The following is a 14,142-nucleotide window of genomic DNA, read 5'->3' on the forward strand; positions in this document are numbered from 1 at the left end:
TTTTCTACAGTGCAGATAAACAGACAGTGGAGTCAGTAAAGAAGCAAAATGAGCTGAGTAGTAGGAAAACACCAAGGCAGGAATAGATGCCAGTGTTAAAGTGAACACAGACCAAATAAACAGTGTAGAATCATTGTGGACTGAATCCACATCACTCTGATTACCTGAGCGTCAACCCAGGTCATGGCTTTGGGAACATAGGTGAAGCAATGGCCATTATAGAATGTCCAACCCCAGTTACAAAATAACCTGAATCCTTAAGATAAGCAAAATGTACAATGTTAAGTTTCTCATAATTTTGGACCTCCCTTTATTTCCCTTAATTGTTTTAAGCTACTAAAAATTGACTATTTTCCCTTTGAAAATATGGTCGAAGAGAAAGATGCAAGTAAAAAAACAGGGAAATGACCATAAAGGAAATAATCAGGTTTTATTTCTGATGTGTCTTAATGTATGAAGAAGTACAAAGCCCTTAGTTTGCCTTAAAGTAAGTCAGAGAGAAGGAAATGTGCAGGATGTTGTATCTAACTCTGATGAACAAAGTGGTCAAAGTCCAATAACACAAACTCTAATAGACTGGGTTGGAATTTGGGCAGTGCAGCTCTGTGTAGAACATCCTGTCAGCATCATTTCCAGAGACACAACAGGTGGAAAGACATTATATTGATCCATTTCATATCTGTGTTGGGCTCTAGGAAACTTAACGCAGAAGTCATTTGGTTTGATCCACAGAATATATACATTTATAACATCTGGATATCTATTCCATAAACATATATACACACAATATATAGTGTAGTAATACTCACCCTGAGCTGTGTCCAGAGCCAACAGGGCACAAAGAAGAGCAGCCAGAATCAGAGTCTTCATGGTGAAGATGATGCAGATGTTAAAGATGAGGCTGATATCTCTGTAGGGAACAGACCTGTAAAGACTGACAGCCTGTCAAAGACAAGACACCAGATGATCAGGGAGTTGGATTCACTGGTATTTATTTTGTGAAGCTGTTTGCTGAGCATAAATGTTCTTCAGCAACGCCCTGAATTAATTAAAAAAATTCACAGATAACGGCTGTTTGAGCCACCCAGTGCAAACGGCAGAGAGACACCACAAACCTTAAGGCCATAACATCAAAGAACGTCCTAATGTGACTTTTACTCAGAGTTTATTAGTTCAGACGTGTCAGCAGGACAGACTGAACAGTGTAGACAGTTGTAGGCAGCAGAGATACAACAAAAACCTTTCAAATCCCTTGTAAACAGATTGTTGCTGCTGATGTTGTGGATGTAAATAAAAGACAAAACCCAGCTGGTGGAGAATTTCTGGGTAAATGTTGATGGGAGCTGTAGTTTTTGCTCACACTAGCAGCATGTTAGCCTGCTACAATGCTGAACAAACATATTTATTATTCCACCTGCTCAGAATCAGCATGAACAAATGAAACATCACCTTGAGTCAACAGGCAGTTTTAAGGAAAACCAAACTCTGATCCAACCTTTCATCATGATCTGGGAGCTGTTTGGGGAACTGATGGTGGATCTTCGTTGGAGGAGGAAAAGCTGCAAATTCAGGACAGTGACATTAACTTAAGTCAAACAGGCCTGCAGTGTTAGTCAGCACTAACTAATCCAATCCAAACTGAAACCAGGTCAGACTGTCTGTCTATAAACCAGTCATTTACCTAAAGTGATGTCAGTGTAACTGATGGGGCTGTTTGGTCTCACTGGTGTCACTGATCAGGTTTCAAGTCAAGCCAAAGAAAGATGGACTGTCAGGTGTCAGACATTAGTGAGCTGCTAGTTATTTTCCAGTCTGACAGTGGTGCCATATCTCAGTGAAAACTGTTTTATTAGTTAACCTTTACGTTGTGTAAAAATGTCATTAGAGGACAAAACAACAGAATCTCAGAGCAGTGTGAAGTAGCAGGAAACTGTCATCTACAAATTTAGGTCTCAGATTAACAGAAAATAAACAGGTTTGAATAAAAAATCAAATATCCTTATGATAAAATCAGGAATTTCCAGTAAGACCTCTGCTTCGGGCTTCTGCTGTCTGAGATATTCACTAAATACTCCATCGCTCTGGGCCATCTTCCTGATGTACTTATGGATCTTTGGTGGTTTTTCTCAGATGGTGGCTGTAATGCTCACCAGTCCTCGACCTCCTTCCGTCCTCTTAGTGTACAGTCTCAGGATGCTGGATTTGGGGTGAAACTCTCCATGCATTGTGAGGAGCTTCCTTGTCTTGACATCAGCAGCCTCTATCTCCTCTTTTGGCCAGCTTATTATACCAGCGGGGTATCTGATGCCCGGCAGGGCGTAGGTGTTGATGGCTTGGACCTTGTTCTTCCCATTTAGCTGACTTCTTAGGACTTGCTTTACTCTCTGTGGCTGCTTTACTTGCGGCTTCTTCTTGATTCCCATTTGCCTTTGGGATTCCAAGGTTCTTGTAGCTTCCCTCAACATCTGCTCTGCTGCCTTTTGGCAATTCAGTTCCTTCAGTCCTGACAACCCTTTCTCTCTCTGTTATGATCCGACCACACTAGTCCAGTCCAAATGACATTCCAGTGTCATTGCTGTAGACCCTGGTGGTGTGGATCAGTGAGTCGATGTCTCGCTCACTCCTGGTGTATAGCTTGATGTCATCCACGTCATCCAGGAGGTGACTGATGCTTACTCCATTTCATAATCAGTGTCCAAAGCCAGTGTTAGTGATCACCTGGCCGAGGGGGTTCAGGCCTATGCAGAACGGAAGCAGGGAAAGAGCATCTCCTTGGTAGATGCCACACTTGATGGAGACTTGTGCAATCAGCTTGAGGTTGGCCACTAGGGTTGTTTTCCACAGTCCCATTGAGTTCCTTATGAAGGTTCTTAGAGTCCTATTGATGTTGTATAGCTCCAGGCATTCCAGGATCCATGTGTGGGGCATTGAATCGTAGGCTTTCTTGTAATCAATCCAGGCAGTGCACAGGTTGGTCAGTCTGGTCTTACAGTGTTCTGCTCCCCTGGTGTTCTTCCCCATTCCTTTCTGGGCCCTGCTCAAGTATTCAGCCATGTGCTTACTCGTATTAGGCGCTATGATGCCTGACAGGAGCTTCCATGTTGTGCAGAAAGGTTATTGGATGGTAGTTGGATGGGACTGCTCCCTTTTGGGGTCAAGACTGTCCTTCCTTCAGTTATCCATTCAGGGTGAGTCCCATCTATTTGCAGCTGGTTCATTTGATCTGCCAGGCGCTCATGGAGTGGAGTTAGCTTCTATAGACAGTAGGTGTGGATCATGTCAGTTCCTGGTGCTGATCAGTTCTTCATGCCTGGGTTTCCAAATTTCCATATGTCCCACATCCTCTTCATATAACCCCTTTCCCTGGGATTACTTAGGTAGTAGTGTTCCAGCAGTTCTCTATTCTCTGCCCTGGTCCATGAGTGTTGTGTTCCAGTAGCCCACTTCATATCAGGCTGCCCTGGTTTCCCAGCACCTGACACAGACCTTGTTGACCCGTGCAACGTCTGATGACTCCTGTGCTCATTTTTGTATAAGATCTATAGTTAGCCAGCACAGATGGATCAAGACTAGGCTTCTTTATAAGCGGTTGCACTACTGCATGTTTGAAATTAGAAGAAACAACACCAGACAATAGACTACTGTTAATAATGTTAAGGACCAATTTGCCTACACAGGGAAAAACTTCTTTAAAAAACCAGGGGGGAGCTGGATCGTAAGGGAAGCCTGAGGGATTAAGAAAGCAAACCACACCCTGTAGCTGTGACATAGATATTGGTTGGAATTGAACAACTCCTGTGTTTCTATCGCTCATTTTTGTAATCAGGTAGGCCAGTAGCGTTAAGGACCTTGCCTGAGGGCCCACACTACAGGCACCCTGGTCAGGACTTGAACCCCCCCAAACCCTGATCTTCTGTACCTGGAATCACTGATCAAGTTACAAGAAAATGTTTTTGTGAGGGATCACAGGTCACTGAAAACAGTTTATTAGTTGTTGTGTAATAATTTCATTAGAGGACACAGCAACAGAATCTCAGAGCAGTGTGAAGTATCATGAAACTGTCATCTCCAGGTTTAAGTCTCAGATTAACAGAAAGGAGACTGATCTGACAAGTGAAGGTAAATGCTGCTCAAAGTCTAACTACTAGTTACAGTTTGAACACATTAGGACTGATGGTCTCCTGACACTGATCCATGTGCATCCATCAGTGTATTTAGAAAAGTGTGTGTCTGATCAGCCATCACATTAAACAGCAGATCTCCTCAGGAATAGTAGAGAACAGCGCCCCCAGGTGGATGCACAGAGGAATGTATGACAGTAAGTAAAATGCTTGTGTCACAGTAATGAGCTGTAGTTCTGAGACAGAATGAGGTTTGGACACTTTAGTTGTCTCCTCTTGTATCTTAAATAACAGTCACATGTTTTTCATATTTCTGTCCATAATATATTCAGTTCATGCTAATTTGTGAGCCTGATCCCCCCTGAAATACTGCACATCATTTGAGTCCTGCCACCCAGAACCACAACTGTTCTGAAAAAGTTGACCTAGGACGTCCAGATGGGGGCAGCACTAATCTAAATCTATCCATCATCAATACCCACTTATTCCCAACCAGGGTCACAGGGATCTGCTGGAGCCAATCCCAGCTGACTTTTTTATCTTTAATAATATTGTAGATTGTGGTTTGCACAGATGAGGCCATGAGGGTTGAATCCAGATATTGTTCTCCTGAAATATGTTGATCTTGTGATCACGATGACGTTTGATATTTGTGTAGGGAAATAGGTCAAAAAGCCTTTAGCCTCTAGTCTCTGCCAACACATGTCCTGACTGGAGAAACGGTTCCTGCTGTTTTAACATGTTATTGAACTTTTTATTTATTTCCTGTCAGGCAACATTAAAGTTTGCTCTGACTGTTTGTAATGAGCAGGTGACAGATCAGCTTTGGGCAACATGTGAAACCGATCCAGGGCGTTGTTGGACCAGAGACACTGAGTCTGTCTTCGTGGAAAGCCATCCAGGTTGTCTGGGACATTTCCACACTGCCATCCATATCATCCACTGGCCTGGCTAAAAACTGGGAACGTACCAGCTCTAGAGTTTGCATGGACACAAAACATCCAGGTGTCTCAGTCTGTCCAGCCTTCTGTCTCCTCTGAATGATCCTTTGAGCCAATCACAACTTAAGGCACAAAATCCATATATGGTCCAGGTCCAGCATCAAGGGACGGTCTCTGCTTAACCTGCCTGGCTGAATACATTTAAGTTACGTCTGTGAATTTAAGGCACAGCAAGACCATATTTCCTCAATACTCATGTACACGACCAAACACAGGCCACAGTTACTGTCAACACACTGTACTTCTAAGGAAATGAGATGATCTTATATTGAGATTTAAAATCTAGTCTGACCTGTTTGGAGTTCGCAGTTTGGACTATCAAGTGCTGACTAGTGCTGCCAGGCTGTCTGACTTAGGTCAAGTACTTTAATAAGAAACTGGAATTAAAGTGGAGCAGTGTTTTCTAGGTAATAGGAACTTATCTGGTATGAGAGGCTCCAGTGGGATTTGACATCAACTAGTCAAAGTCCATTAATAACAACGGTGCTGTCTTATATTTATAGATTTAAAATCTAGTCTGACCTGCTGCCTACAACTGTCTACACTGTTCAGTCTGTCCTGCTGACACGTCTGAACTAATAAACACAGTAAAAGTCACATTAGGACGTTCTTTGACGTTATGGCCTTAAGGTTTGTGATGTTCTGTCTCTCATTGGACTGTTTTGGATTTTAGCTCAGGAAACATAATGTTTATCCCCTGAGACATAATAAAATTAACATTTTTAAATGGTATTTGCACAGCAGGATCTGTGAAACATTTAGTCTAATTCAGGGCGTTTCTGAAGAACATTTATGCTCAGCAAACAGCTTCACTACATAAATACCAGAGACTCCAACTCCCTGATCATCTGGTGTCTTGTCTTTGACAGGCTGTCAGTCTTTACAGGTCTGTTCCCTACAGAGATATCAGCCTCATCTTTAACATCTGCATCATCTTCACCATGAAGACTCTGATTCTGGCTGCTCTTCTTTGTGCCCTGTTGGCTCTGGACACAGCTCAGGGTGAGTATTACTACACTATATATTGTGTGTATATATGTTTATGGAATAGATATCCAGATGTTATAAATGTATATATTCTGTGGATCAAACCAAATGACTTCTGCGTTAAGTTTCCTAGAGCCCAACACAGATATGAAATGGATCAATATAATGTCTTTCCACCTGTTGTGTCTCTGGAAATGATGCTGACAGGATGTTCTACACAGAGCTGCACTGCCCAAATTCCAACCCAGTCTATTAGAGTTTGTGTTATTGGACTTTGACCACTTTGTTCATCAGAGTTAGATACAACATCCTGCACATTTCCTTCTCTCTGACTTACTTTAAGGCAAACTAAGGGCTTTGTACTTCTTCATACATTAAGACACATCAGAAATAAAACCTGATTATTTCTTTTATGGTCATTTCTGTATTTTCTCACCTTCATCCAAAGATGCAGCTGTGGACCAAAGGAAACTGTTTAATAATTACAGAGTTTTAATGTGTCAGAGGAAGAGATGTGACAATAAATAAATAAATAAACGCTGATGGTTCAAATTCACAAAAAACTAAACATTACGCATTTTATTTGTCTTTAGGACAGTCTTGTTTCTCTGGTTGGACACGGAATAACGGCCGTTGCTTCATGCATGTTCCCAAAGCCTTGACCTGGCCTGCTGCTCAGGTAATCAGAGTGATGTGGATTCAGTCCACAATGATTCTACACTGTTTATTTGGTCTGTGTTCACTTTAACACTGGCATCTATTCCTGCCTTGGTGTTTTCCTACTACTCAGCTTATTTTGCTTCTTTACTGACTCCACTGTCTGTTTATCTGCTTTGTAGTTAAACTGCCAGTCCCTGGGTGGAAACCTTGCATCAGTGCGTGATGCTGAGGAGTATGAAGTGATTCAGAAAGTGATCGCTGACGCTAAAGGGACTGGACTCATATGGATTGGAGGCCATGATTTGATACAGGTGAATTCACACAGTCTGACAGATAAATACTCAGCTGATATTGGCTTTGTCCTAATGTCATATTGTCACCATCACAATGAACAGCCTACATTACCCACAATGCAACTGGACTGCTGACAACTGGACATGTGTTATGGTAGAAGCTGCTAATGTTGATTCTCCTTCCTCATTGTCAAACTTCAGTCCAAACCAACACTGACTCAGATCAGACACTCAGTCATTTTATCAGATGTCATGAAGTTCTTCTTTAAAGAACAACTATTGAATTCTCTTTCTGCACTGTTCACATAATCACTGACTCTTGGTGACTGATGTTGACACATAACAACTAATTCATGGCTTTGTAGCTCAAACCAGCCTGAATGTGTCTCTCCTGACTTATTCTGTGTCCCCTCCATCAACCCTAAACACAGTCAGTGTCCTGTGGTTGGATTTGTCTTCATCAGACACTGAAACACGTCACTACATTTGATTCTCTTCTGGTTTATAGGAGGGCAAGTGGAAATGGACTGATAAAACACCTTTCACGTACACAAACTGGGCTCCTGGACAACCTGACGACTATCAGCGTAATGAGGACTGTCTACAGATTTCTACTGAAGGTAAATCACCAAAAAGTCACTATAATAAAACAAACTATATTAACGTGAACATCTCAGGTCTCAGGTCTTGGTCTGTAGCACTGACTGACATGTTGTTGGTACTTACAGGTAGAAGGTTCTGGAACGATCTGGACTGTCAGACTCCTCTTCCATCTGTCTGTGTCAAGAAGCTGTGGTGATCCCAGGTCTGATCCAGAGGCATGAAATCCCTGTGAAAAGCACAAACACTGGTGGAGGTGTGTTTGTCTTTGCATACTCTCACATTTTGTGCCATCAGTCTCATAGAACCTGAATTCTACTGTATCTCATTTGACATCTTCTATCATATCCAGTATATATCATCTGTTTCTTTTCTATGGCTGTAACGCTACTGAAGGAAGGAAGAGACAAGTAACATAAACAGGAGCTGGACTGTCTCTGAGGTTTTGTGCCTTTAATAAGAGCAGACTGAATGTGTTATGGAAAGAATGCTTTGAGCTCCACTTTATTCTGAACTGTCCTTTCTCCTTTAGAGCAAAAATAAAAATGTCAAGCATTAAATCAATGTGGTCTATGACTCTATGTTATAGCTCCTGTTCTGTCAAAATCCTCTACTATAATACTGAACATAATGACAAATGATTCCAAACCTTTTCACCTGTGAACTGTAACTATGGTGTTAAACAGTTTTCAGGTCAGCAGAAATATCACACTGACATGTAAGGCCACAGCCTCCTAGAGTACAGCCATAAAACCACCACATGGCACTGAGGCCAACTTTATAATAAAAGCTGTATTGATGCTGATTTAGCTTCAGCATGTATGTTGTTGTACCTGCTGTACAGCCTGCAGTACACGCACCTGTCCACACGACGTCACTGTGTTAACTTCATCAGGGGGAAATATCCAACTACAGAGGAAGAGAAACACACAGATGACAAACAAACTAGTTAACAAAAACCAAAGTTTCTGTTGTTCTGCGTTCCAAAAAGTTTCAATGAACATCAACATTTATTAAATGTCATCTTTATGGTACATTTACAGCAGAATTGTGGGTCTTTATAAACACTATAGGTCTACACCCTTGTCTGTTATAACTAGTGACAACAGTCAGCAGGTGGAGAAGTGAAACATGACAAACAGAAAAACAAAAATCTATATTTTTATACTACAGAGCAGGAACATTGGCACTAAAACTGTATTTCTGATCTTTATTAAATTCTTTTTTTTTTCATTTTATATGATTTATTTAATTTCACAAATTTTGAGCTAATTTTTTGTCCTGATTTTCTTTTTCATTTTTTAATGGGATTCATGTTTTTCTTTTCCTCTGTAAAACACTGACTGTCTGTTTTTGAATTGTACTAACTTGTAATTGTAATGTCAGATTTATTTAAAAAACAGATGTTAACGCTGCAGTTTCCTCATTTTCTGCAATAAAGTGAGATTATGAGAAACGTAACAGTAAATAATATAATATATTCATCTAAGCCCGTAGGAGTGAGTGTGAGTGTGTGAGGTTGTCTGTCTTTGTGTGTCTATATGTGGCCCTGCGACAGACTGGTGACCTGTCCAGGGTGTACCCCTGCCTTCCACCCGAGAGAGAGCTGGGATAGGCTCCAGCAGATCCCCGTGACCCTGAACAGGAAAAGCGGGTATAGAAGATGGATGGATGGATGGATGGATATTCATCTAAAATATAACTAATGTTAAAACAACAATATAAGAAAGACAATTCTAACAGAGACCTGCATTTTATCAAGTGAATCAGTTCTTTCTGCGTCATTGGGATGTTCTTAAGAACTAAAGAACTTCGTCACTGTTTGGAAATACACATCTGGTCAATGATGGCTACACTCTGCAAACACTATGGCTAAATACACATGACCAGTGATACAAAACAACATTTGTCCTTAAAAATATCAAAGTATTGGATTTAACTGAGCTTGTGCTGGGCTGGTGGCAGATGAGCACTGGGTAAGATATTAAACCAAATCACTGTGTTGTTCTGAGCAACACGATCCCCAGTTAAATACCAGCAAAACAAAAGAATTACTTGGTGCTTCATTGTTTATTAATCCCTAACATCAATAATTTACATATTCAAGTTTGTGTTCTTACAACTTACATCAAATTTGCATTTCTGTGTGTGTTATCATTGCTGCTGGCCTCTGTTCTTGCGTTAGAGGGAAACTGTATAAAAGAGCTGGTCCTTTATACATCCTCTAAGACCAGTGCTGGAAGGTAAAACCAGACACAGAGAAGGAAGATTGATTATGTCTGCTTCTTTCAATAAAGTGATAGTTACTCTGGGTTATTAACAAGTCTGTTGTTTGTTAAAGATCAGTATCATCTGCGTCATCTCAACCATGAACATGTTGATTCTGAGAGAATCAACATTTTCTGTTGAGAGAAAAAGAAACTGTGACTTTATGCAAACACACTGTCAGGATCTGAGTTTTGAGTTCTGTTTTATGCTTTTATTTTGTAGGTTTCTTTAGGTTGGTTCTGTCTTGTTCCTCTTTACTTTGACCCAATTAGTTGATTGTTTTCACCTGTGCCTCGTTTGTGTTCTTCCATTATGTACCTCTGTTCAGTCTCAGTTCGTTGCCAGGTCATTTGTCTGCCTTACATGAGTTTGCTCTGCTCAATATGCGTTTGTTCTGCCATTACTGCCAGATCTGCCGTCACTGCCTTTTGTTCTCCTGGGTTTAAGTTAAGTTATCTGCCTCTGTTTGTATGTGTTTTTCACCATGTCTCGTCTTCTGGTTTAGCTCCCTGATGTTCATGTTTAGTCCCCTTTGTTCATGCCTTGTCTCCCTAGTGTTCATGTTTGCCTCGTTCATGTCTTAGTCTTGTCGTGTGTCTCCTGCTCTGTCCCTTTAGTCTGCATGCTTGTTTCCCTGGAGTCTGGTGTGTCCCCGAGGTGTGTGTGACCCCAGACCTTTGTACTTGTGTTGGTGTGTTCGGTGTTTGTTCCCCCCTGTAGTCTGACGTGTTCCCTGAATTTATGTGTTGTCTTGACCCTTGGCCTATGTACCCAAGTCCCTTTTAGTTTCCTGTGTTCATGATTTGGCTTCCTTTGAGTCCTGTCTGTTTTGAATAAAGTTTTGTTTTCGAACTTGATGTACCAGAGTGAGCGTAATTCTTGGTCCGACTTCTAACCCCCCAGCACCAACCCTGACACACATGGTGGCCACAACTAGATTTAATAATGGTTTTGGAAGATATTTTCTTGTATCCAATGATGTTACCTTAAAGGTGTAGTATAGTTTTATAAGTCGGTGTCAAAATAATACTGCAGTATCTTTATTTCTGTAAAAAGAAAAGGTTACCATCATTTCTCGTACTCTCTGAACTGACCCTGAATGTTTCCACTTTCGTAATTTGCTCTGCCCTACCGAGCTGTGGCGGAGGGACTTGTTCTATTTGTCACATGAACCCAGCCCGGGTTAAGGTTGCGGCTACTACTTTCCAAGAACAAAACTTAAATTTGTATCAAATGCACGAGAACTTCAGAAGATACAGACTCAAAAGTTCTCAGTGATATAGCAGAAGATGCCTTGGAGCCTCAGAGGAACTGTGGTGTTAACGTTTGTGTAAATACCGAGTTGAGCATTTCGTCCCTTGGTTTTTACATTTTGCCATTCAAAAACAAAAGATTTATCAGCACTAAAACAAGCTGTTGTGTGAGTCTGTGATACAGCTGATAATTTGTGGTTGAAGTTTGTAACTTAAAAACAGCTTCTGTAAATTAATTTAGCACAAGAGCATAAAGGATAGGGAGACAGGGGAACATACAGTGGGTACGGAAAGTATTCAGACCCCTTTAAATTTTTCACTCTTTGTGTCATTGCAGCCATTTGCCAAAATCAAAAAAGTTCATTTTATTTCTCATTAATGTACACTCAGCACCCCATCTTGACAGAAAAAAACAAATGTAGAAATTTTTGCAAATTTATTAAAAAAGAAAAACTGAAATATCACATGGTCATAAGTATTCAGACCCTGTGCTCAGTATTGAGTAGAAGCACCCTTTTGAGCTAGTACAGCCATGAGTCTTCTTGGGAATGATGCAACAAGTTTTTCACACCTGGATTTGGGGATCCTCTGCCATTCTTCCTGCAGATCCTCTCCAGTTCTGTCAGGTTGGATGGTGAACGTTGGTGGACAGCCATTTTCAGGTCTCTCCAGAGATGCTCAATTGGGTTTAGGTCAGGGCTCTGGCTGGGCCAGTCAAGAACGGTCACAGAGTTGTTCTGAAGCCCCTCCTTTGTTATTTTAGCTGTGTGCTTAGGGTCATTGTCCTGTTGAAAGGTGAACCTTCGGCCCAGTCTGAGGTCCTGAGCACTCTGGAAGAGGTTTTCTTCCAGGATATCTCTGTACTTGGCCACATTCATCTTTCCTTCAATTGCAACCAGTCGTCCTGTCCCTGCAGCTGAAAAACACCCCCACAACATGATGCGCCCACCACCATGTTTCACTGTAGGGATTGTATTGGGCAGGTGATGAGCAGTGCCTGATTTTCTCCACACATACCACTTAGAATTAATGCCAAAAAGTTCAATCTTGGTCTCATCAGACCAGAAAATCTTATTTCTCATAGTCTGGGAGTCCTTCATGTGTCTTTTGGCAAACTCTATGCAGGCTTTCATGTGTCTTGCACTGAGGAGAGGCTTCCGTCGGGCCACTCTGCCATAAAGCCCCGACTGGTGGAGGGCTGCAGTGATAGTTGACTTTGTGGAACTTTCTCCCATCTCCCTACTGCATCTCTGGAGCTCAGCCACAGTGATCTTTGGGTTCTTCTTTACCTCTCTCACCAAGGCTCTTCTCCCACGATTGCTCAGTTTGGCTGGACGGCCAGGTCTAGGAAGAGTTCTGGTCATCCCAAACTTTTTCCAGTTGAGGATTCTGGAGGCCACTGTGCTCTTAGGAACCTTGAGTGCTGCAGAAATTCTTTTGTAACCTTGGCCAGATCTGTGCCTTGCCACAATTCTGTCTCTGAGCTCCTTGGGCAGTTCCTTCAACCTCATGATTCTCATTTGCTCTGACATGCACTGTGAGCTGTAAGGTCTTATATAGACAGGTGTATGCCTTTCCTAATCAAGTCCAATCAGTTTAATTAAACACAGCTGGACTCCAATGAAGGAGCAGAACCATCTCAAGGAGGATCAGAAGAAATGGACAGCATGTGAGTAAAATATGAGTGTCACTGCAAAGGGTCTGAATACTTATGACCATGTGATATTTCAGTTTTTCTTTTTTAATAAATTTGCAAAAATTTCTACATTTCTGTTTTTTTCTGTCAAGATGGGGTGCTGAGTGTACATTAATGAGAAATAAAATGAACTTTTTTGATTTTGGCAAATGGCTGCAATGACACAAAGAGTGAAAAATTTAAAGGGGTCTGAATACTTTCCGTACCCACTGTATGTGTTGGATCCAAGTCTAGTCCAAGTCCAGGTTTACTGATGGATGATCAGGTTTTCAAGCTGGTCGACCTTAAAGAGTTCCCAGAAATGACCCCACGGTTCTGTGAGTCATTTTGTCAGACCAACAGCCAGAAGAACCTCGGCTGAGGGTCCTAGTGAGCCGAACCAACACTACAACTACAACAGACTGTGGTCCAAATGATGGCAGCACTTATCAAAACTAAACCATGTCTGATGCATTGTTATACAAAACATAAATCTTGTAACTTTGATAATTACAGTCCATATTGTGGGGCACAAAATTCCAATAAGTAGCCTCAAAAATAATGTTGTACAGTATCATTTATTCATTTATTTGCTATGCCTGGTGTGATTTGAAATTTCATAATACAGGAGCCAGAAAACACAGACCAACTGGTTTCAATGCTGATAGACTTTTATTTTGGCATGAGCCAAGAAAGAAGAGTCAGACTGGAGAATAAAGTGGAGCTCAAAGCATTCTTTCCATAACACATTCAGTCTGCTCTTATTAAAGGCACAAAACCTCAGAGACAGTCCAGCTCCTGTTTATGTTACTTGTCTCTTCCTTCCTTCAGTAGCGTTACAGCCATAGAAAAGAAACAGATGATATATACTGGATATGATAGAAGATGTCAAATGAGATACAGTAGAATTCAGGTTCTATGAGACTGATGGCACAAAATGTGAGAGTATGCAAAGACAAACACACCTCCACCAGTGTTTGTGCTTTTCACAGGGATTTCATGCCTCTGGATCAGACCTGGGATCTCTGGATTAATAGTTTCTGACACAGACAGATGGGAGAGGAGTCTCACAGTCCAGATCATTCCAGAACCTTCTACCTGAAAGTACCAACAACATGTGAGTCAGTCAGTACTACAGACCAAGACCTGAGACCTGAGACTGTCTAATGAGGCCATGGTCTAATCAATATGTAGATAGTTTGTTTAACTATAGTGACTTTTTGGTGATTTACCTTCAGTAGAAATCTGTAGACAGTTCTCACTGTCCTGATACTTGTCAGGTTG

The 14,142-nt window shown here is 41.4% G+C and overlaps 1 protein-coding gene across 1 annotated transcript; it reads left to right on the forward strand.

Moving 5' to 3' along the window:
- The first annotated feature begins 5,935 nt into the window (after positions 1-5,935).
- LOC113141514 (ladderlectin-like) lies at positions 5,936-7,951 on the forward strand. Its single transcript, XM_026325979.1, has 5 exons — positions 5,936-6,124; positions 6,703-6,788; positions 6,949-7,080; positions 7,571-7,682; positions 7,791-7,951. The coding sequence occupies exons 1-5, from the start codon at positions 6,064-6,066 to the stop codon at positions 7,859-7,861; spliced, it is 462 nt and encodes a 153-aa protein (XP_026181764.1). The 5' UTR covers positions 5,936-6,063; the 3' UTR covers positions 7,862-7,951.
- Positions 7,952-14,142: the final 6,191 nt, after the last annotated feature.

The sequence above is a fragment of the Mastacembelus armatus genome, chromosome 18 (assembly GCF_900324485.2).
Source record: "Mastacembelus armatus chromosome 18, fMasArm1.2, whole genome shotgun sequence".
Classification (NCBI taxonomy): domain Eukaryota; kingdom Metazoa; phylum Chordata; class Actinopteri; order Synbranchiformes; family Mastacembelidae; genus Mastacembelus; species Mastacembelus armatus.